We start from the raw sequence: 21,869 nt of genomic DNA on the forward strand, positions 1-21,869 counted from the left end.
CCGGCGAGGGGCGAGGTTGAGCTTGAAAAAGCAAATTTTGCTAGCGTCGTTACCGTTTTTGCTGGAATAACGTGCGCTACACTAACAGTAGCAGCTTAGTGCACGAATAATTCAGGGGAAGGTGGGAGCGCCGGCAATGCTCATAGCTTGGCAGTTCTTGGCATGTTTAGGGTAACCTTCGACAACGAAGCGACAACTGAGGCAATTTAAAAGGAGCTTTTAAAGGTACGATGCAATGCCCATAATAAGGGGGCATTTACGGGCGGATACTACGGCAATTGGCAAGAGATATAATCTGTACGTCGCAGTCAAAGGATAAGAACTGGGCGGACAGAATAAGCGGAAGTATGGCCTAACACCACGGCTTCTACGGAGTACTCCGTAGTACTCTGCACTTGTATCTAGACTTTCCGGGCTTTTTAGGCTTCATTGCTCACTGCCATTTTCGATTTGGTTTCTTGGCTTTGCCATAGCCTATGATTGTTACCTGCTATATCTGTAGATTGGTTGATATACAAAGTGGTGCCTTCTTTGCCTGCATCGACCAACGGCGACTTGACTCCTGATACAGATAGATGTCGGGTTCTTGGCTTGCCGTCATTTGTGTCCTGCTTTGTATAGTATAGAGCGCCCTTTGACATTAACATAGCTGTACCACAGAACACAAGAAAAACACACCTCTTCTAGCAACCAATAGACTCACCATATCTGACCCATCACCATCCTAACGAGTGGCCCCTCTTCTGTTTTACTCACTGCATCTGCACAACATACGTGGCTTACGAGTGATTGGTTCATCCATGTAGGTGCGGACAGCTTTTCTTCCCGTTCCGGCCTCATTCCGGGGGTCTGCCGATGTCTGTAGCAGAATATACGGAGTAGAGTGCGCTAAGCACTGGCGTTGCAGTCGCAATTCTGCTGTGCTCTTACCCTCAGACCGGACGGAGTAGAACAGGCCACTCTCTGCCAAGAGGCGACAGCAACAAGCGCAGATGCCAAGCAGGTTGCCAAGTCGGTTGCCAAGTCGGTTTACGAAGCATAGCGCCTGACAACCTTTGCGCCTTCCCTATCTGTGCATCGGGTCCCGAACCTCCACAGGGAAAGCATGTCCCAACGCAATTGCCTCTTTGATTGCACCGAGCGGCTCTTGTAGCTCGTCACGCCGACTGCTATATCATCTACCTTCTCGCTTGCTCTCTTTGTTCTGCATTTCTAGTTGCCTCACCTCATGCTCTCTGTTCTCCTCGACTGAACACTCCCGTGTCCAGCTCTCCGCGCCGCATCTTCTGTCCCATACCCTGTTCCTGTGCTCTGTCTTCGCTATGACTGGCTGGAAGGCACCCTTGGCGACAGCCCTGCTCTTGGGCAGCGTTTCGGCTGTTCCGCTTCTCGAGGACAAGCAGCAGCTCCACGATGTCAATGTGCGCGCGTCCAGTAAGCCGCTGGTCGACAGCGAATCGCTGCAGGCGAGCATCGCCGCACCGCAGCTGCTGGACCGCGCCAAAGCGCTCTATAGCATCGCCCAGGCCGGCACCAGTGAGTACGGCCACCCGACGCGCGTGATTGGAAGTGCCGGCCACGAGGGCACGCTGGACTACGTCTACTCGACCCTGTCCTCGCTCGGCGACTACTACACTGTGTGGAATCAGTCCTTCTCCGCGGTCACCGGCATGGTCAACAGCTCGCGCCTCGAGATCAACGGCACCGTGATGGAGTCGCTGCCGATGAGCCTGACGCCACCCACCACAAACAAGGAGACCGTCGCTGGCCCCCTTATTCTTGTTGCTAACACCGGCTGCGATGCCTCTGACTACCCGGCCAGCGTTGCCGGCGGCATCGCTCTTATCAAGCGTGGCAACTGCACCTTTACCATCAAGTCCCAGCTGGCCGGCAACGCCAGCGCTCTCGCCGCTGTCGTATACAACAACGCGGACGACTCGCTAGGTGGCACGCTCGGCGAGCCGGCCGCCTCGCAGGTCGCTACGTTCGCCATCTCCGGCGCCGATGCTGCTCCTATTGTGGCCGCTCTCCGAAACGGCACCAAACTTACCGCCACCGCCCTTATGGACTCGGTCGTCAATGTCGTTCAGACAAAGAACATCCTCGCCCAGACTGTCGAGGGCGACGCCAACAACTGCGTCATGCTCGGCGGCCATAGTGACAGTGTCGCTGAGGGCCCTGGCATCAATGACGACGGCACCGGTAGCCTGGGCCTCCTCGAGCTCGCCACCCAGCTCGCGAGTTTCAGCGTTAACAATTGCGTCCGCTTCGCCTGGTGGGCTGGCGAGGAGGAGGGCCTCCTGGGCTCCGATTACTATGCCGGGTCCCTGTCCGATGAGGAGAACCTCAAGATCCGCCTGTTCATGGACTACGACATGCTTGGGAGCCCCAATTTTGCCTACCAGGTCTACGACTCCGTCGACAGCGAGAACCCCGACGGCTCGCAGGCCCTGCGCGACCTCTAATTAGTTGGAGCATTACGTAAGCAATTGTCTATGCAGTGTCAAGACTGAAACTTGTACTCTCAGGACTACCATGCTTTGAGGCCCAACAAGAGCTACTACGGTATGGTTTCGCCCTCTTTTTGCTGCCCTTGTTCTCTGCCAACTAGCAGGTTTGTCCAGGCATTATCTCAGCCAAGGGGACGGCCATAAGCTGGTCGACGGTCTTTCCAATAGTAGCGACCACCGACTGTACATTGACAGCCAGGTTTTCGAATCAGACGACCAGCCCTCGGCCGGTGTGATGTCCTATGTTCCCTCCACCGGTCCAACGTCGGACGGCTTGTCGATCAAACCCCAGCTGTCTGCAACGTGCGCGTCGATTCTGTCGACGTGGCCCTCGATGGTTACGCCATCCTCAGACCACTCCGTATGTATCTGGGGCCTTGTCTTTGGTTGATTCACAATACCCCACATTAACCGGTCAGCAAATCCGCGAAAGGCTGCAGAGCAACTTCAAGACCACGCCGTACTATCTCAACAAGACGATTCGCGACTCTAGTGTACGGTGCTGTTTTCAACAAGTAGACTGTCTCTATATCCGAGCCAAATCTTGGTGAATTGGATTCTCTTGTGCCTTAAAATATTACTATTATAAGTGAATCTGGAAAGATGAAGACGTTTAGTAACTTTCCCGGTTCTTGTAATGAGGAAAAACACTTTATCAACCACAGGATGTACTCCGTAGTTATTACACACGAACCGGCAGGCGTCCAACCTAGACTTGCCAACCACGGAACTCATTCCTGCGGGAGAGTTCGCTTTTTTTACGGCCACCTTCCACCTCCACCTCCCGTATAGTGAGCAGCCTCGATGAGTCTGTCACGGCCACTTACCTCGGACGGCCTTTTTCTGACAGAAGGCTGACTATATCAAATTTAGCACCAACTCTAGCTTGAGCCTTCCTATGCTGCTTAACTCGCATTGGCTCGTTCGACTCAAACACCAGCGGCGTCGACCACCACTACCTACAGTGGGCTGACAGCGTTGTCTGTAAAGTACACCGCTGCTTAACCGTGCTACAACCCACTTCAACTGGAACACGAATATGTCGAATTATGGGTGCCCCGTAAATGCCGACGTGCATGGAAACCCTGCGCCAAACAGTACATGTATCTCCCCATAGCACGGCACAAACCTTCACAACCCACCCAATTTGGTCTAGTTCATTCGACAAATCAAGCAGGCGCAAATAAGCTTACACCGCTGCTTGTGACAAGTAGAGTATGTCGTACTTTGTAGCACTGCGTCCGGGTTTGCTCGGGTGGCATCGTGCGAGAACAAGCTTACCGACCGGATGGATGAGCTTGGGATATACGACGTATACGAGGCGTATGCTAGGAATGATGCTCTGAAAGCCCCCCTCGTCTCCGCTGCTCGCCGAGTATATGTTGGACGTCGTCTGCCGAGGTCGAGGTGGATGCTCTGGCAATCTGCTCCCAGAGCTGATCATCTAGGCATTCCGACCACCGATATATCGTGACCTCCACCCACGATGCTCAAGACGCTGCTGCTGGCCGCCACGGCCGGCCTGGCCCTCGCGAGCCCCGTCAGCCGCCGCGAGGTGCCCGCCACCCACACGCTGCACGAGCGCCATGCGCCGCACTGGGCCGAGCACTGGTCCAAGCGGTCCAAGGTCCCGGATGACGCCGTGCTGCCGATGCGCATCGGCCTGACCCAGCAGAACCTGGCCGCTGGCCACGACAGGCTGATGGAGATCTCGACGCCCGGCTCCGCCAACTACGGCAAGCACATGACGCCCGAGGAGGTCCACGACTTCTTCGCTCCCTCTGCCGCTTCCGTCGACGCCGTGACCGCCTGGATTACCGGCCACGGCATCGCCGCCGACCGCATCGGCCTCTCCGTCAACCGCCAGTGGCTGCAGTTCGACGCTACCACTGCCGAGGCTGAGGACCTGCTGTACGCCGAGTTCTACGTCTTTGAGCACGCCTCTGGCGCCAGCGACGTCTCGACCGAGGCCTACCACGTCCCCGAGGCCGTCCGCGAGCACATCGACTACGTCACCCCCGGCGTGCGCCTGCGCGTGCGCCGCACCGAGAAGACCACCACGCTTGGCAGCGGCGCCGTGCGCGCGCGTACCAACTTTGGCGGCGTCAGGCCCTTGAAGACCAAGCTGTCTAGCTTCCCGCACCCGAACTCGAGCTCGTGCTCGACCTACGTGACGGCCAACTGCACGCGGAGTATGTATCGCCCAGCTGGCCCATCCCTGTTGCCTGTTGCCTGTGCCGTCCTGTGCTAACGCCCTCCAGATCAGTACAACATCCCCGTAGGCACCACGGCCGCCAAGGGCAACGAGATGGGCATCTTTGAGAGCCTCGACGTCCACTACAGCCGCAACGACCTCGACGTCTACTTTAGCACGCTATACCCGTACGTTTTCTTATTTTTGGGGGGGGTTTATTTCTCCGGCTAACCGCCAGGCACATCCCCAATGGCACCTACCCCGAGGAGCGCCTTATCGACGGTGCCATCGGTGCCACTGAGGACACAACCGATTTCGTGCCGATCGAGCTCGAGGCGCCGCTAGACTTTGACGCCGCCATGCCGCTCATCTACCCCCAGGGCGCCGTGCTCTTCCAGGAAGACGACGAGTACTACGCGACACACGGCAGCACCTTTATGGGCTTCTGGAACACCTTCCTCGACGCCATCGACGGCAGCTACTGCACCTACTCGGCCTTTAACGAGACCGGCGACTGCACCGACCCGGCCTGCAAAGACCCTGTCTACCCAAACCCGAACTCAGGCGGCTACAAGGGTAAGCTGCAGTGCGGCGTCTACACCCCGACCAACGTCATCAGCATCAGCTACGGCAACTCTGAGGGCTACTGGCCCGACTACTACATCAAGCGCCAGTGCAACGAGTGGCTTAAGCTCGGCCTGCAGGGCACCACCGTTCTTATGTCTAGCAACGACGACGGCGTCGGCAAGTGGTGTAACGGCCCTAGCGGCAACGTTTTTGACCCCGACTTTGGTGCTACCTGCCCTTATATCCTTGCCGTCGGCAGCACCGAGTGGAACCGCGCCGCCGATGCTACTGGCTCCGAGGCCCCTAACGAGCCGCTTGTCGAGGTCGCCACCGCTCGTTTTGCTAGCGGCGGTGGCTTCAGCAACGTCTTTGATGTCCCCGACTATCAGAACGATTCCGTCGCCGCCTACTTCGCCCAGGTCGAGAGCTCTCTGCCCTTCCAGGGCTACAACCACTACGTCCATGACGGCAACTTCTCCAACGTTACCGACGGCCTCTACAACCGTGGCGGCCGTGGCTATCCTGACGTCTCCGCTGTCGGCGATCGCCAGGTCATCTACGCCAACGGCTCCTGGTGGCTCTATGGCGGCACCAGCCTTGCCGCCCCCGTCTTTGGCTCCGTCCTCACCCTTATCAACGAGGAACGCATCGCCGCCGGCAAGAAAAGCCTCGGCTTCATCCACAACATTATCGTGAGTCTTTTCCCTGCCCGTCTGAGCTATGCTAGAGGTCTCACACGCGTCCCAGTACAAACACCCCGAGGCGTTCAACGACATCACCTCCGGCAGCAACCCCGGCTGTGGCACGTCCGGCTTCCCGGCAGCCAAGGGCTGGGACCCCGTTACCGGCCTTGGGTAAGACTTCAGACTTTCTTCTATCCCACACACCTCTACCTGTATACTACACGAGGTTAACACCATCAGGTCGCCCAACTATCCTAAGCTGCGAGAAATATTGCTGGCTGCCTAGTGAAGAGACAGCATGATATTCTGTGTAGAATGACACTAGTACAATTATACGTAACTACTATAAGAGAACATGATACCCGTTTGCTTGTGTTTTCATGTGTACAGTTTAGGTGGGACTAGGACGAGGTCGACGATGTGGTTATGATCCAGCCGTTGCGGTCGCTGTCGTCGCGACCTCACTTTGGCCACCTTCGCTATCACTTGTGTTGCTGGTTCTGCCATGAGCGTGTACTTGAGCCACCGGCATCTGCTCGAACATGGCCAGCGACCGGTCTCACGGACTTGTTTGAAAACAGCCCTTACTAATAAAAAAAACTACTTGTATACAAATGTAAGGCAAGAATACAGCCAATTTTCTTAGTGTTGTTGGAGGCTGAAAAAAGGGGCTGCATTTCCAGGCGTTGCAAAATTAGGACAGGAGGACAGCCGGCCGATCGTGGCTTCCAAAAGGGGCGCGATGCAGAGGCTGCTCTTTCCTATAAAGCAGGAGCGATGTATTGGACTTCCTATTCGTGTTATCAGTCACCTGATCTCATCTGCTTTGATTTTAGGAGTTCTAAAACGTCTTTGAAGACTTGGGCTAATATACTAACTAGCCTCTGCTTTGTTTCTCGGCAGCATGGACAACATTATAGACGCGGATGACACTGGGTAGATGCAGCAATACAGTGCTAGACACGAGAGGTTGCCATGTATTCTTACCAGGCAAGCCGAACAACACAAGTAGAAAAGAAGCAACAAGCGTACGCCTTGCGTATAGTTACGCCCTATGCCCTCTTACAGGCGTGCGTTACATAAATTAGTATAAGGCTGTCGTTGTCGAATGAACCAGACCAGAATGGGAGGGGCGTGCACAAATATACAGTGTGATGAAAGCATACATGTACTGTGTGGCGCAGGGGGCTATTTAGTACGTGTTTTGACGCACGTTGTATGGAATCGCTTAGCAGTATTATCCGTTTTTTCAGCGACGCTGTCTTTCTGCTTCCATTCTCGTCAGCCTCCGAGTTTGCCATGGTTTTTAGGAAAGCCATAGGTACCGTTTCATCCGTCATTAGTTCCACCAGTTATGAACATAGGCAGACGCTTTCGTTCGCGTACTCTAAATTTGCCGAGGAAATTGCTACCAACATATCCCGTGGCCTATCTTCCATCCAGCAAGTACGGGATGCAACTGAATTAGATTGACCGGAAAGCCTGGAAATGGATAAAAAATGGCTTAAAGAAGAGAACGAAATAAACTTTTTCTCCACATATAATCATAAGAAGCTAGCTCATTCGAGGACCTGAACGAAGGATGCAAAAGATTACGACAGCATGACAACACGGCAGTATGAATATGAACTTTCTTGCCGCAAATCATCCATAACATTTTCCTCAAGTCTAGACCAATTCTTTCACCTTGGAGTCTGCCAGCAGTTCCGCTACAGTCCTGAACTTGACATTCGTAAAGTACTTTTCTCTCTGTGGCTTGTAGTATTCCTCTGGCATGTATGTAGCTCCATTGTAGAGCCACTCAAATACATCCAGTACGCTCTGCCTTTCGACATCATCCTTGTTAATCTCCATCTCTGCCTCTGTATACTCCTTTGTCTTGTATTGTATCTTGTTGAACTTGCGGCCTGTGCGCAGTCAGAGCCCGAGTCCGAAAGAGACAGAACAGATAGAGGCTGCTTACCATAGAACTCTTCCATCTGCTTGGTCACCTTGTTGAGGGTGGTGTTCTCTCCGACAATAAAGAAATAATTTTCCTAGTGCACAAGTCAGCCTTGGCTATCAGGTGGTCGATCGTGCAGCAAAGACATACCCATTTAGGCAATTTGGCAATCTCAATGGCCGCCTTCATGACGTCACGGCTCGAGGTCATGCCGACCATCTCGTCTCCCGTCCCCATCAGTGTGGCCACCCACTTCTCACGATGCCACGGGTCCATTTCGCCGTAGTCTTTGAGGTATGTCTGGTGGGACGGGACGACGTAGTCCATGAAGAAGCCGAGACAGATAACGGTCCACTCGACTTCTGTCTGTGCGCACAGCTTCTCGCGGATTGGCAGCCGGGTCTCTCCGTAGAAGCGCGGCGTGCGGGGAAAGTCCAGAGCATTTCCGCACCATTCAGACGGCACGAAGCGCTTGCACGACTTGGACGCGATGCAGGCGTCGAGCAGGTCGCTATGGACTTTGACGAAGACAGGGTAGTCAAAGGTGATGTAGAAGACGTAGAGGGCGACGGCGCCGGTGGAGTTGAGGAGCTCCGTCATGGACTCGACCGAGTAGTCGGTGATGGCGACGTTGATATTCGGCTTGTCGTACCATTCCTTCATCTGTTTCTGGTCAGTATGCGTTTTGTTCTGCGCGTGTCTGGAAGCCATCCTGACCTTGCTCGTGCACACAACGACATCAAACGTGCCGTCGGCCCATGATTCCTCGAGGAAGACCCTGGAACTGTTAACTACCTGTGTCTTGTTCCATAACGAGAATGGCCTATGTTTACTTGGCAAGATCGCCAGCTCCGGCCACAGCAATAACAGGTTTTGCCATGATCTTTCGAGGTGTAGTCTGGTATGCAGACAAGTTGCAGTGAAGATAATAAGCGCCTCGTTCGTCTTGATGGGCGGTACGTTCATTCACATATATCATTTCCATATCGATTCGCGTCTGTGGCCGCGTCGATGCTAATAATTCAATATACGGCTCCTCGCTGTTGCTTTCCACACCTTGGCCTTATCAGGTCTATTTACAGCAGCTCGCTGTCAGTTGCCAAAATCTTATCGTCAAACACAGCTGCCTCGGGAAAATACTGTGGGTCCTTTGAGCGTTAAACTTCTCCCACACGGCTCGGATTTTGGTAGCATGGAGTAGTTATGTGATATTCGTGCTCAGTCGTGCATGATGCTACATTGAAGATCTTGACTCTACGGAGAGATAAGATCCAAGGGTTCGTGGGCCAGCAGAAAACAGCAGCCGCTCAGAGGATCTACCGGCAATAAGATGATCTTTATTGTGATGGCATAGCGTGTACACTGAGGGTTTCAAGATTTTAGGGCCATTTATACTTGTTCTCGATTTTCCATAAGCACCCCAAATTATCTCAATTACCCTACTTTTCACTGTCCGCACAGTCTTCTTGTGGCGCTCTTGTATCGCTTCTGATGTCGCCGATGTGAGATGGCGGGAACGCAAGGCCGAATGCCGGGCCGAAGCTGCATGCCCGGCCCATACGACGCTGCTCGGTCTGGAACAGGTCTTCTTCTCGGGTCATGACCCTGTGCAGATCCTGACGTAGTGTAGCGGCCACTCCGTCGGCGCCGGCAGTGTTTTCTGGGCCGAACAACAGTTCTTCGGCCCGTGTGGTCGAGCTGCGGCTCCTGCGCCGTGTCTCGCGTGTGGGCGCCGTGGAGATGGAATCCAGGCCCAGGTCTTCCTCGGAAGCGTCACGGCGGTTCCGAAAGGCCATGGCAGCGTCGATGCGGGACTGCAGCTCGCGCTCCTGGGCCTCGTCGGCCAGGGTGGCGTAGTGCGAGCGGCGGTAGACGCCAAAGATGCTGCCGACGAAGGCGGCGATTTCCCAGGCAAACAGGACAGGCAGGGCGATGTGCAGCTGGGGGTTGCAGCCGTGTGACCAGATGTGCAGCAGGGCCTGGTAGACCTCGTGGGCCGGGAAGATGTAGCCGACGCGGTAGAAGGCGGGCGCGAGCTCAAAGGGCAGCAGGATGGATGTGACGTTCAGGACGATCCACGAGATCAGGGCCATGGGCACGTAGGCGGGCGGCAGCCAGATGGTGAAGACGTCGAGGGTGAGGAAGTTGGCGTGGGCGAAGAGTCAGAGGACCATCCAGGAGGCGCCGAACTGGAGGGCCTGGACGTCCCAGTGGTCGCGAAAGGCCCAGATGGCGCCGGTGGTGCAGAGGGCGCCGATGAGGGTGTAGCTGAGCGCGTTGAGGGTGCGGATCAGGAGGATGCGCAGGGCGTGGATCTTGCTATAGGTGTGGAAGGCTGTAGTGAGGGCATTGATGATGCCGAGATAGAAGAATTCCTGGATCAAAATCAGGATGATGACGAGCGTGTTGTAGATGGCGCGCGAGCCCTGTGGCGTCGGCTGGATGTCGACGGCCACGGGAGTCCAGGGGTTGGCCAGCACGTCGACGGTGGCCGGGCTGCCGAGCGGCCAGGGGATGATGCCATCGCTGTCGGTGGCGGTGCCGTTGGCAGCGAGGACGATGCGAGCGGCCTGGGCGAGCGTCTGGATGCTGCCGGCGATGAGCGCATCGACCACGACCGGATAGCGGGCCTCGTTCCAGATGTAGAAGAGCACGTCGCTGCGGTTGTAGTTGGACGAGACTCTGCTGCTGCTGCTGTTCAGAGCGGCCTGTAGTCGACCAGATGCGCCAGCCGACACGTAGAGGGCGCCCCAGTAGTCCGTTCGACAGACGGCATGGCGCAGGTCCGTGGCCGGCAGCGGGAAGTCGTCACGGGCGCGCTCGATCAGGGTCGGGAAAGCGGTTCCGGCCAGCGATGCGTAGGCCGTGAGGACGGCCTGGCCGATGGGCGAGGAGATCGAGCCGCCATCGTAGTCGACAAAGGCAATGGTCAGGTTGTGGCCGTGGGCCGACTGCTGGAAGAGCGAGCCGAAAATGTAGGCGAAGAGGCCGAGGAAGAGCAGCTGGAGCAGCAGAAAGTTCCGACCGGCAGCGCGCAGAAAGGCGACGATGACCGTGCTGAAGCCTGGATCGTGGAAGCGCAGCCGATTTTGCGTCGCCTTGGGATATAGCCGATCCATGCTGTTCTCGTGGGGGAGAATGTGTGAGAACGTGCTCTCGTCCGCACTGGTTTCGGCGGTTGTTTTTGTCGGTTGTTTTGGTCTGGTTTTGCCGATCAATTATCCCGGTCTCAGTAAGCAATTATTGGCCATGCAGCTCCTAGTTGGATAATCTCGGCTGCTTAAGACGGTGGGGTTTGCATCACCAGTCTAGAAGCGGTGCAACATTGGGACAGAGCAGGCAAGTTGGTAAGCAGCGGCTCGTCTTGAACAAAGGGGTTTAACGCTACGCGACAAGACGTATAAAAGATTGCCGGATAAAAAAGCGCTTATTGAAACTATAAAAAGCAAGTTGTATCTGCCGTTGCCGTCTTGTTGAAAGTCTATATTCGTCCTTGCAGAAAGCCTGTTTACAACGTGGCCGAGATGCTCTCGTGGGCAAACGCCTCGCCGCCCTCCAGCACGGTGAGAGCACCACCGATCAGGTGGAAGCTGCCGGTGATCAGCGTGCGGGTGTCGACCTGGCCGCCTCCAATAGCGCGAACGCGGTCGACGGCGTCCTCGACCGTCGGCGCAACAGCCACGTCCGTGTCTGGGTCGAGCGTCTTCCAGTAGTCTGCGAGTGTCTGCTGCAGCGACAGGCTCTTGAGCTCGGACGGGTCAACGTTGTTGTTGACAAAGTCTGGTGGTCAGCTTTCGGATGCATATGAAAATACAAAACACTTTGCTTAGTAATATACACACCAACTTTCCACGAGTTGTCCTTGTACGTGACATTGGTACAGAAGACGGCATGCTGGAAGCGCACACCCGCGCGGTAGACGGTCTCATGGACGACACGCAGCAGGTCGACGGCGTCGCGCGTAGACTGCTGGTTGAAGATGAGGATGGTGGGCGTCGTGCTGTCGGTCGCCACCGCACGGCTGAACCAGCGACAGGCCACGTCGAGGCTCTGGTGGTTGTGGGCGCCGTCGAGGTACCAGCGCTGGCGGTCGGTGGTCTTGCTCTCGCAGCGGCCGCGCCAGACGACGTTTTCGAGTCCGTCGACGAACGGCTGGGGGAGTTTGGTCCCATCGGCCCCATCGGTCGAATCGCTGCTCGCATGTCTTTCTGTCAGGCCCAGGGCCTCGAGGGCAATCCGGCCGTCGTCCACGCCGAGCCGCCGAAGCACGGTAGCGGCCAGAGCGACAGCGAGGGCGGCATTCTTGCGCTGGAACGGCTCGTCGGGCGTGATGCGAACGCCACGCAAGACGGCTTCGTAGCAGTCCGGCTGCAGGATCGTGAGGCTGCTCTGGCGCTCGGCGGCACGAGCTCGCAGCACGTCCGTCGGGATCGGATCATCCTGCTGGGGCACAGTCAGGGCCGGACAGCCCGGCTTAAAGATGCCGGCCTTGTGCCAGGCGATGCGGTCGATAGTATGGCCGAGCGTGACGACGTGGTCGATGCCGAGCGTCGAGACAGCCGTAGCGGCCGGAGCGACAAACACGTTGGTCGCGTCAAGCTCGCCACCCACGCCGACCTCGTATATGGCCGCGTCGACGCCCTCGCGCACAAACACGTGCAGCGACAGCAGGGTCAGGAAACGAAAGTACGACGGCCTGGGCGCGTCCGCATCACCAGCCTCGAGGGCCTGCCAGACCTCGAAAAAGTACCGCGCAAAATCGGCCTCCGAGATGGGCGCCGAGTCGATACGGATGCGCTCGCGCACGGCCACCAGGTGCGGCGACGTGAATAGGCCGACCTTGTGCGGACCAGCACTGCCTTTCCGGTCGCCTTGTCGGTATCGCTCCAGGATCGAGTTGGTCAGCGCACACGTCGTGCCCTTGCCCTTGGTGCCGGCCACGTGCACCACGTTCAGCCGGTTCAGATCCGCCGGCGCATAGCCCATGTAGCCCAGCCACCGGTTCATCTGCCCGATCGGGTCCTGGTCGTCCAGCTTGAAGCCATCGCGCCGCCGCTGCTCCAGCGTTTTATAGCCCGTCTGCGTCGAGTTGAGCAGCCGGATAGCATCCTGTGGTGGTCAGCATGCGTCCGTGCCAGCCCAGGACCGACCGGCCATCTGCACATGGTTCCCTCTTCCCGGACGTACCGCGTACGTCGGCGTGGTGGACGCCATGGATATCGTCGCCTTGGCTTCACTGATCCGATGCAGGTTGCGGATGGATGGCCGACCAATGCGACAGCTGTAGCGACGGAGGACTCCGAAAAAGGTCCCGTGCATGCCCCTCGGTCGTCCGAGACACGAGTCTGGAAATGAGCCGAAACGGAGGCTGCCTGCGTCTGGTTCTTGTTTTGGCGCAGCTGACGAGACAGACTGCTTGCGCCGATTGCGCTGGAGTCGATTTTTTCAGTAGTCTCGGATATATGCATGTGGGATATGTGCATACAACCAACCATTTGGCACCGAATCGGTTGGGCATTCATTCACGCTGTACGTGTACGGTCAATCGACACGGCTTATGTTCATTCTAATTGTATGTCTGTACAGGTGTATGTCTTTTACAGCTACTGTCGGTCGCGGGCATTTAGAACCGCGCAGTCGCCACGGGCGGCTTGTTGTTCAGGATGGTGTCGATCTCGTCCATGATCTCGGGCGTGAGCTTCTTGTAGATCTCGACGGCGCGGATATTTTCATAGACCTGCTCAGGGCGGCTGGCGCCCATGATGGCGGAGCTGACGTTGGGGTTGTGCAGGACCCAGGCGAGGGCGACGACGCTCTGGGTGGTGCCGAGCCGCTCAGCGATGGGCTCCATCAGGCGAACCTTTTGCACGAGGGCGTCGATGTTGTCCTTGCCGAGACGCTGCCAGAGGCCGGCGATGAACTCGACCTGGGTCTGGGCCAGGCGCGAGTCGGGCGGAACGCCGTCGCGGTACTTGCCGCTCAGCAGGCCGAGGCGCAGGGGCGAGAAGGTCGTCAGGCCGAGTCCGACCTCGCGGTACAGGTGGGCGAACTCGGCCTCGACTTTCTCGCGCTTGATCATGTTGTACTCGGGCTGCTCCATCAGCGGTCCGATCAGGCCGAGCCGGTCGGCGTAGCGCCACGCCTGCGCGATCTCATCCGCGCTCCACTCGGACGTGCCCCAGTACAGCGCCTTGCCCTGGTTGATGACGTGGTTGAAGGCCCGCACCGTCTCCTCCATCGGCGTCTGCCGGTCCGGCCGGTGCGCATACACCAGGTCGACGTAGTCCAGCTGCAGCCGCGCCAGCGACTGGTCCAAGCCCTCGATGATGTGCTTGCGCGACAGGCCCACGTTGTTGGCCCGGTTGCTGCCAAAGGCCGCACCCCAGTAGATCTTGGTCGAGACCACCAGGTCGTTGCGCTTCCATCCGTACTTCTTGATCGCCTCGCCCATCACCCGCTCGCTCTCGCCTTCTGCATACGTCTCGGCGCAGTCGAAAAAGTTGACGCCTGCGTCGTACGCCGCCTTCATGCAGGCGTACGTGCTCTCTGTCGCCATTAGCCGCTCGCTCGCTCTAGACTGAGCTCGTCACACCACACCCTACGCACCGCGGTCGACGTGACCACCGTAGGTCAGCCACCCGCCCAGAGACAGGGCAGACACCTTGAGGCCGGATCTGCCGAGGAACCGGTACTCCATTTCCGGCAGGTTGTCAGGCTTCGTCATGGTGATGCTGGAGGCTCGTGTGTGTTTGGAAACGCTTGCTTTCAAAAATCAATTCACTTGTAACGGCAAGAGAGGGGAAACGTGGCGAAGTCTGCCGTTTTATGTTCACTGCCCGCAGATACGAGAACCGGAGTCTTTATAGCGGACATTTCCCCGCCTAGGTAGGTGCCCATGCTACTGCCCCGCGTTAATTGACACCGACGTGGATCACGTAATCGTGCATGCTTCAGCGTCACGTGTGGTGACACAGTCGAGCATGGTTTTCGTGGGCCCACTGTTTCCTGCCGCGTCGGTGCCGAACAACGCGGTGAGCTAGGAGCCACGCCGGATATATCTCTTTTAACGCCTGTTGTCGCCGTCAGAGAATGGTAACGATCGAGCGAGCCAGAGCGCCATGGCCAGACGTATAAATGACCTTCTTCCGCGTCGGAAACAAGCTGGGAATGCACAGGACATCCGACCGGACTGACCATGGCCGAAAAGCATGACGAAGCCCACGAGGCTGCAGCGAATGCGCCGGACGAGAAGGAGAAGGAGAGCACGCGACCACCAGATGACAGGATAGTGCTGCAGCCGGCAGCCACAGACGGCGACACGACCGCGCAGCCGGTTGAGGGTCCTGCTTTCTCGGCCTTTTCGCGCCGGACCAAGCGGTTCCTGCTGCTGATGACGGCCTTTGCCACGTTCTTCTCGCCCTTCTCGTCGTTTATCTACCTGCCGGCCATCACGCCGATCGCGACGGCATACGGCCGCTCGATTGCCGACATCAACCTCTCCGTCACGCTCTACCAGGTCATGCAGGCCGTGGCGCCTCTCTTCTTCGGCGACCTCAGCGATCAGATCGGCCGCCGGCCCGTCTACGTGCTCACCTTTGCCATCTACCTCGGCGCCAACATCGGTCTGGCCCTCCAACACGGCTACGCCGCCCTGCTCGTGCTGCGGGCCCTCCAGAGCACCGGCAGCAGCGCCACCGTCGCCATCGGCAGCGCCGTCATGGCCGACTTCGCCACCAGCGCCGACCGTGGCGGCTACGTCACCGCCGTCCAGGCCAGCATCATGTTTGCGCCCGCCCTGGCCCCCGTGCTCGGCGGCATCCTAACCCAGTTCCTCGGCTGGCGCTCCAACTTTTGGTTCCTCACCATTGCCGCCGGCGTTTTCTTACTGATCTACGTGCCCTTTGTGCCAGAGGTCGGTTCCTCTGCTAAAGGACGAACAACTTTGTCCTTTTCTTTGCTGACGTAATCTAGAGTGCGCGCAACATCGTCGGGGATGGTTCGCTCCCACCTCCGGCACTGAACCGCAGCCTGCTGGCGATGCACATGCAGAAGAAGCAGAGACAGAGACGGCAGAACCCAGATTCAGAGGCGACGGCATCGACGGAAGCAACACCACCTACACCACCACCATCATCACCACTACCCCCTCGCAAACACAAGATCCCCATCCCCGACCTGCTAGCAGCCGTGCGGATCGCGTTCGAGAAGGACGTCGGGCTGCTGCTGCTGTTCATGTCTCTGTTTGTCATGGCCAACTACACTCTGTTGGTGCCGCTGCAAGACGTGATCCGACGACGATACGGTTTCAACGACGTCCAGGTCGGCCTCTGCTACATCCCGTTTGCGGCCGGATCCGGAGTCGGCTCGCTGGTCACTGGCCGACTTCTCAACCGCAACTACGCGCGTGTGGCCGCCAGCATCGGCGTACGGCCGGACCGCAAGCGTGGCGACGATCTGCGCCACTTTCCCATCGAACGCGCCCGGCTCGACGTCATGTGGCCCTGGCTGCTGCTCGCTGTCGCCATGACGGCCTCCTGGGGCTGGGTTGTCGACGCTGGCACCAGCCTGGCTGCTCCCCTGGTCGTGCTCTTCTTCGCCGGCGCCGGCCTCAGCGGACCCATGTCTGTTCTCACTACCCTCCTCGTCGACCTCTACCCCATGAACCCCGGTCGCGTCTCGTCCACCTTCAACCTTACTCGCGCCGGCTTCAGCGCCGTCGGCACTGCCGTCATCCAGTACATCATCGACGCTTGGGGCTACGGATACACCTACCTCTTCATGGGCCTCCTCGTCCTCGCCGCCAGCCCCGCCATTCTCGTCGTCCGCCACTACGGGCCGCGCTGGCGCGAGGAACGCTACCTGCGCTTCGAGCGCGCCAAAAAGACCCAGGCCGACAGAGTGGATGTCGACAGAGAGTAGCTGGCGGTTAGGCAGTTAGAACCAACTGTGTCACTGTCTTGTCTTTTCTTTTCTGTTCGTCTATTCCTCTTCGACTGTCTATATTTTTCCGCTATGTACAATAGATGAAGGTATGGACTCAGCTGTTCACTCCATGATATATGTCAATCACAATAAACCCTGCCCATCTCACGCATTTCGCGTGTACTCGGACCGCTGCCGCCATTTCTCGCCATGCCGCATCACCAGCAGAGGCAGCGGCACCAGCAGTAGGCTCACCGACGCCAGTGCCGTGAATCCCCAGCCGTAGCCCAAAGCGTCCACCAGCGGCACCACTGTCAGCGGTAGGAATGTTCCGCAAAGACAGCGCGACACGATCAGGCCCGTCATCGCCGACGCTGCGTACAGCCCAAACGCGTCCACCACGTACGACGCCAGCGGGATGAACGACAGCGGCAGGCTCGTGCCCAGCAGCACCACCGTTCCCAGCATTACCGGCAACGGTCCGTGCAGCTCAGCGCACCAGCCATAGCTGGCCACGGCCCCCGGCAACACCAAGCCGCACGCAATCGTCATCGGCAGCCGGAACTCGGGTCGACCGTGCGGCTTCCCGCTTTTCTTTGTGAGGTACACGTAAACGCGGTCCAGCGTCTGGTTGCAGATCATCACGCTGATAGCAGCGCCAAGGCCTGAAACTTGTCAGAAGGCAGCCAGGCAGAAGACAATGCAGGACAACTCACTAAACGCCAAAAAGGCAGACCCTGTCCCGGCAGATGACAGCCCGTAGCGCGTCTCCAGGATATGCGGCAACGACACGGACATGGTGTAAAAGTACGAGAACACGACAGCACCAAACAGCGACAGCAACGCCAGCACGATCGAGTTGGTCATCACCACGGCCGGCCGAAGAACGGCGTCGCGCATGTGTCGCAGACCGGACACGGAGCTCGCCGGTGTTGACATCGTTGGGTCGAGTAGGGTGGTCGTCAGCAAAGCGCCGCTCTCAAGGCTGGCCGTTGTCAGCTTGCCGTCGGTCAGCTCGAGCCGCAGCCGCCGTCGGCGCAGCACTGCTGGCGGATACGTCTCGCGGAACGCCACCAGGAACAGCACCGCACACGTCGACGCCAACACGGCGCTCAGCCACAGCACCGAACGCCAGCCCCAGGTCCCGGCTACAGCCCCTCCGATCGCTGGGCCCACAGCGCCGCCCAGTAGTGGCGCCATCTGCACGATCGCCATGGCCGAGCCGCGTTGAGCCGGTGGAAACAGGTCGCCGATGATGGCTGGACCGAGCACGTTGGTGGCCACGGCGAGGCCCGTGAGCCCGCGCGCAGCAATGAACAGCGACGTCGACTTGGCCATGGCTGCCGCCGCCGTCGCACCCACAAAGAGCAACGTGGCCGCATTGAGCACCGCATATCGGCCCCATGATGCCGTCTCCGACAGCGGCGCAATAGCCAGTGGACCGGCTGCTTCGCCGAGCTCCCAGATCGTCACAAGCAGTACGCTGGCCGTGCTGCCCGAAGACGATGGTGCGTTGCGCGAGTCGCCCGAGAGGCCGTCCAGCTCCTCCACAATGTGCGCGGCCAGCGGCACGATCGAGATGCACGTAAACGTCACTGTGAATGCCATGGCCGCTAGAAGCATCACGATGCCCCATTTAAACGCCTCCGGCCAGTCGCGCGGGTTGTCCGGGTCACCGCTGGGGTTGAACCCAATTCTCGGGTCCACCGATGTGATGCCTTCGTCGTCGTTGAAGCCGCCGCATTCGCCCAATGCCGCTGCCACCAGCGTCGGCGACGGCGACGCGCTGACAGCCACGCTGCTGGAGCCGCTGTTGTCCCGCAGAAGCGGCTGTCTCTCCGTGGCTGCCGACATCGTTGTGAGGCCGGAGGGGAGAGAGGGGCGTGTGGGCAGCACGAACGCGTGTCGAGTACAAATTGTCGAACTATGTAAAATGGCGGTCGGACTGCTCGGAAATCCTATCTGGGGACGGATCGTTCTTATAACCCACCCGATTCGCAGTGGAAGGCTTGGCGGCATTGGCAGCTTGTCAATTCCACGCCCTTTGACCCTTTTGACCCTCTGCCGATCTCCGTTATCTGGACCCGGCTGTCGTTTCTCTTTTCGGAGGTGGCGGCGCTAATGCAAGTGAGGACCAGTCGTCAGTGGCGGGGCCTTTGTCGTGCTACGAATATCTCCTCCATTTTTCCATATTCATTCCGCTGGCCGACCTCGGCGGATGAGCAGTTCTCGGGATCATGGCGGTCTGAGCCGTGGAGCTGGAACTTTGTTTCTTCTCCGCCTTTGTGTTCATTTATCGCAGCTCGATGATGGCCGAATTTTAATCGAGTAGCGAGTCGTTCAAATTCTGCAGATCGTCTATCAAAAAGGTATCTCGCCACCAACAGCGGGCCCATGCCTTTGCGATCTGAACTAATACTCCATAGACGGTAAAAGCTAGTGCTCAATCCACTCCGTAAACACGAGCTATTGATGAAAAGGTCGCATCCGCATTAAGCCCCATCGAAGCGCAATACGCCGAATATCGGCTCTCAGTGAAGGTTTGGGGCTCTCATTGAACAAGAAAAAAGTCGCTGGAGTTGTTATCATCTAGAATGAACTGGATAACTGTCCTAAAGGTCTTCACAACAGGAGTCGTCGAGGTGAGGTACAACTACTCCGTACAAACATGCATAAAATTGAGGATTCCTGAAAGGGTAGGCCTGACAAAAATTATGTAGGGATCTTGTGACGACCGTAAGATGTCAAGGAAACATTAGCCTGCAGAAATGCGTATAAAATGGATGAGTCACACCTTCCAAATTTCTCCTTAGAACGCGCCTTCTTCATGAAGATACAAACCTGTTATGAGGAAACATGCATGTGTTTCAGCACCTATGGTCCATGAAAACAGCTGGACTGTTTGACCGTAAGATTCGTGGAAGAAAGTATCTGGCTAAAGGTAAGAATTATATGTAACAAGGGTGGTGAAGACATCAACTCGGCCGATGCTCAATCCTGAAATAATATCTTGTAATAAAAAGATTGTTATTTCTTCAATAAAACAATTTTCTATACTACAACTCTGATGCCTTTATACATTCCATCCGCAGTCTAATATTTGTAGCTTGTTGTGTGGCCGTGATCAACATGTGCCCTCCCTTCGTATCTCGCACTGACAAGACTTCAGAAACATAGAAATAAAATAAAGAGCGTTTTCCTAAGAGAACTCGGGAATCTTCAGGCTCACAAGTCTACTCATTAAGCAACAATGAATATAGCTCCTGTTTCAGAATCAAGGCTCTTCGCAACCCTGCGGTGATTGAGAGGTTATGTCGACCTATTTCACAGTGCTGGTACCACCGTTGACAACCTATACCTATGTCATATCGACATCGTGACCTAGAAGCTAATAGGCCTGTTTAACCACTTTAAATTTCGAATAATCGTTAATCAACTCACTGTTTGAGAGCGAACGTCTTTGCGTTTAAGTAAAGACAGAACGACATTACTGACTACAGCGGCCAAAACCATCGACCGAGTCAGTTTGTAATAGCTAGGCCAAGCCAGTGAAAGAAAGCATGAATATCTGAGACGTACTATAGTGTGCTTGTCCTCCACGCATTCCCACTTAACTTATGTGTTTTCCATTTCATGTCCTCTTTCACTGTGAGGCCCCATAAAGACAGAATTTCCCATCATCAGTCTTAAGTTCATGCTAGCTAGGACTTCCAAGTCGTCTCCTTTGGTGACGGTGCTGTACGCCGCAACTGGTGCTAGCAGAAGCTGTGGACTACACGTTGCAGATAGTGGATCGCCGGCCCGTTGCGCAGAGGCGTAGCTTTCACGTACTCAGTACTCCGTTCCTCTACATATGTAGACTAGTACGGAGTACTGCCGACGCACTGTTGTTTTCAGGGTCACCACATCTTGGCAATACTTTAAATAGATCTAGACAATAACTCTAGACAAGGGGTCAACTTGCATTGTAACGTAGAGACGAGCCAAGAAATATAGGGCCGGTCATAGTATACAATCTATCATGAGGAGAAAAGATATTCGAACGAATAGATGAGAGCTATAATTGCTGTCACTTTGCCCTCGATATGTATAGTATACAGCGAGGCATATATGAAGGGTCATATACGCAACCTGTGTCAGGGCTGCCCTTGGGGCTTGCAAGCAGAAGTCGATGCTGTTTTCAAATAATTGCATTGAAGCTCCTCTATTGGCCGTCATCAATACCAGCCTCCGTTTGTACTTGGGAATATGCTTACAGAACTGCAGAAGGATATCAGTTTACGCACGCTACTACTTGTTTTGTCCACAACAGAGATTGATCTATGCACACTCTGCTCTTTGGGACGAAGGGAACACATAGCCACACATGGTCGAGCCCATCTGTGTCCAGCCTATAATCAGGGCCATATATACAAGAGCACGGTTGATGCTCCAGTACACTGTTAGTGCAAGCAACCCGGCACAAACTACGGAGTACGGGCTGTCTTGCACTAGTCGCAATTCAAGGGTGAGGCTTTCTAAGGCCTCACGGCTCGAGCTGCATCTTCCTGCGCATACTTTTTCTTTCCATTCTCGCAGATGTGTGGTAAGGCTTGTGCACACAATCATTCCACGCCTACCTCTGACTCACCTGGCAGAGTTCGGCATACGATTTCTTCATTATTGGTGGCATCTCATTCGGCTTTCAAATCCAGACTGAGTCAGTCTGCCGGTACCCATTCTCCGCGCGTCGTTCCACGTCGATATCCTGGGCATCGACCTCCATACGATGTCATCGTGAGTCATCGTAGGTGTCCGTTATCGGCAGCTGAAGACTCCCAATGCCTTGTCTTGCTGACCCTGTCAGGGGTATCAGTGCTCCATTGAGAATTGCGGATACTACCAGTCCTTCGGGTAGCGGTTCGAGTGGGTTAACCACGTTCGTATCTGTCCCCTCTCTCTTTCCGGCCAGTGGCAACCGCATGGCCGTTCGGATTATTTTTGGCCCTGTGATATAGGTACTCGTACTCCGTATATCGCATCTGTTCTTGCCGATGCAGGGGATCGTAGCT

The 21,869-nt window shown here is 56.5% G+C and overlaps 8 protein-coding genes across 8 annotated transcripts; 3 read left to right on the forward strand and 5 right to left on the reverse strand.

Moving 5' to 3' along the window:
• Positions 1 to 1,322: 1,322 nt before the first annotated feature.
• CMQ_6788 (aminopeptidase y precursor) lies at positions 1,323 to 2,465 on the forward strand (the record flags this gene model as incomplete). Its single annotated transcript, XM_014320474.1, has 1 exon — positions 1,323 to 2,465. One exon carries the CDS (start codon positions 1,323 to 1,325, stop codon positions 2,463 to 2,465), a length of 1,143 nt encoding a protein of 380 aa, XP_014175949.1.
• Positions 2,466 to 3,996: 1,531 nt separating this feature from the next.
• Positions 3,997 to 6,240, forward strand: CMQ_6558 (alkaline serine protease; the record flags this gene model as incomplete). The annotated part of the gene is made up of 5 exons (XM_014320244.1): positions 3,997 to 4,702; positions 4,772 to 4,892; positions 4,943 to 5,963; positions 6,019 to 6,125; positions 6,195 to 6,240. The coding sequence occupies 5 exons, from the start codon at positions 3,997 to 3,999 to the stop codon at positions 6,238 to 6,240; spliced, it is 2,001 nt and encodes a 666-aa protein (XP_014175719.1).
• A 1,382-nt stretch (positions 6,241 to 7,622) lies between these two features.
• On the reverse strand, positions 7,623 to 8,776 carry CMQ_6892 (nmra-like protein; the record flags this gene model as incomplete). Its single annotated transcript, XM_014320578.1, has 4 exons — positions 7,623 to 7,861; positions 7,918 to 7,990; positions 8,047 to 8,674; positions 8,730 to 8,776. The coding sequence occupies 4 exons, from the start codon at positions 8,774 to 8,776 to the stop codon at positions 7,623 to 7,625; spliced, it is 987 nt and encodes a 328-aa protein (XP_014176053.1).
• A 559-nt stretch (positions 8,777 to 9,335) lies between these two features.
• Positions 9,336 to 9,989, reverse strand: CMQ_6944 (nitrosoguanidine resistance protein; the record flags this gene model as incomplete). Its single annotated transcript, XM_014320630.1, has 1 exon — positions 9,336 to 9,989. One exon carries the CDS (start codon positions 9,987 to 9,989, stop codon positions 9,336 to 9,338), a length of 654 nt encoding a protein of 217 aa, XP_014176105.1.
• A 69-nt stretch (positions 9,990 to 10,058) lies between these two features.
• Positions 10,059 to 13,215, reverse strand: CMQ_6700 (tetrahydrofolylpolyglutamate synthase; the record flags this gene model as incomplete). The annotated part of the gene is made up of 4 exons (XM_014320386.1): positions 10,059 to 11,061; positions 11,409 to 11,676; positions 11,739 to 13,005; positions 13,084 to 13,215. The coding sequence occupies 4 exons, from the start codon at positions 13,213 to 13,215 to the stop codon at positions 10,059 to 10,061; spliced, it is 2,670 nt and encodes an 889-aa protein (XP_014175861.1).
• A 304-nt stretch (positions 13,216 to 13,519) lies between these two features.
• On the reverse strand, positions 13,520 to 14,620 carry CMQ_6922 (voltage-gated K+ channel beta subunit; the record flags this gene model as incomplete). The annotated part of the gene is made up of 2 exons (XM_014320608.1): positions 13,520 to 14,442; positions 14,503 to 14,620. The coding sequence occupies 2 exons, from the start codon at positions 14,618 to 14,620 to the stop codon at positions 13,520 to 13,522; spliced, it is 1,041 nt and encodes a 346-aa protein (XP_014176083.1).
• A 471-nt stretch (positions 14,621 to 15,091) lies between these two features.
• Positions 15,092 to 16,815, forward strand: CMQ_6650 (major facilitator superfamily transporter; the record flags this gene model as incomplete). Its single annotated transcript, XM_014320336.1, has 2 exons — positions 15,092 to 15,808; positions 15,868 to 16,815. The coding sequence occupies 2 exons, from the start codon at positions 15,092 to 15,094 to the stop codon at positions 16,813 to 16,815; spliced, it is 1,665 nt and encodes a 554-aa protein (XP_014175811.1).
• Positions 16,816 to 16,983: 168 nt separating this feature from the next.
• CMQ_6526 (msf transporter) lies at positions 16,984 to 18,672 on the reverse strand (the record flags this gene model as incomplete). The annotated part of the gene is made up of 2 exons (XM_014320212.1): positions 16,984 to 17,483; positions 17,535 to 18,672. The coding sequence occupies 2 exons, from the start codon at positions 18,670 to 18,672 to the stop codon at positions 16,984 to 16,986; spliced, it is 1,638 nt and encodes a 545-aa protein (XP_014175687.1).
• Between the last annotated feature and the right edge of the window lie 3,197 nt (positions 18,673 to 21,869).

Source organism: Grosmannia clavigera (genome assembly GCF_000143105.1).
Source record: "Grosmannia clavigera kw1407 unplaced genomic scaffold GCSC_108, whole genome shotgun sequence".
Classification (NCBI taxonomy): Eukaryota; Fungi; Ascomycota; class Sordariomycetes; order Ophiostomatales; family Ophiostomataceae; genus Leptographium; species Leptographium clavigerum.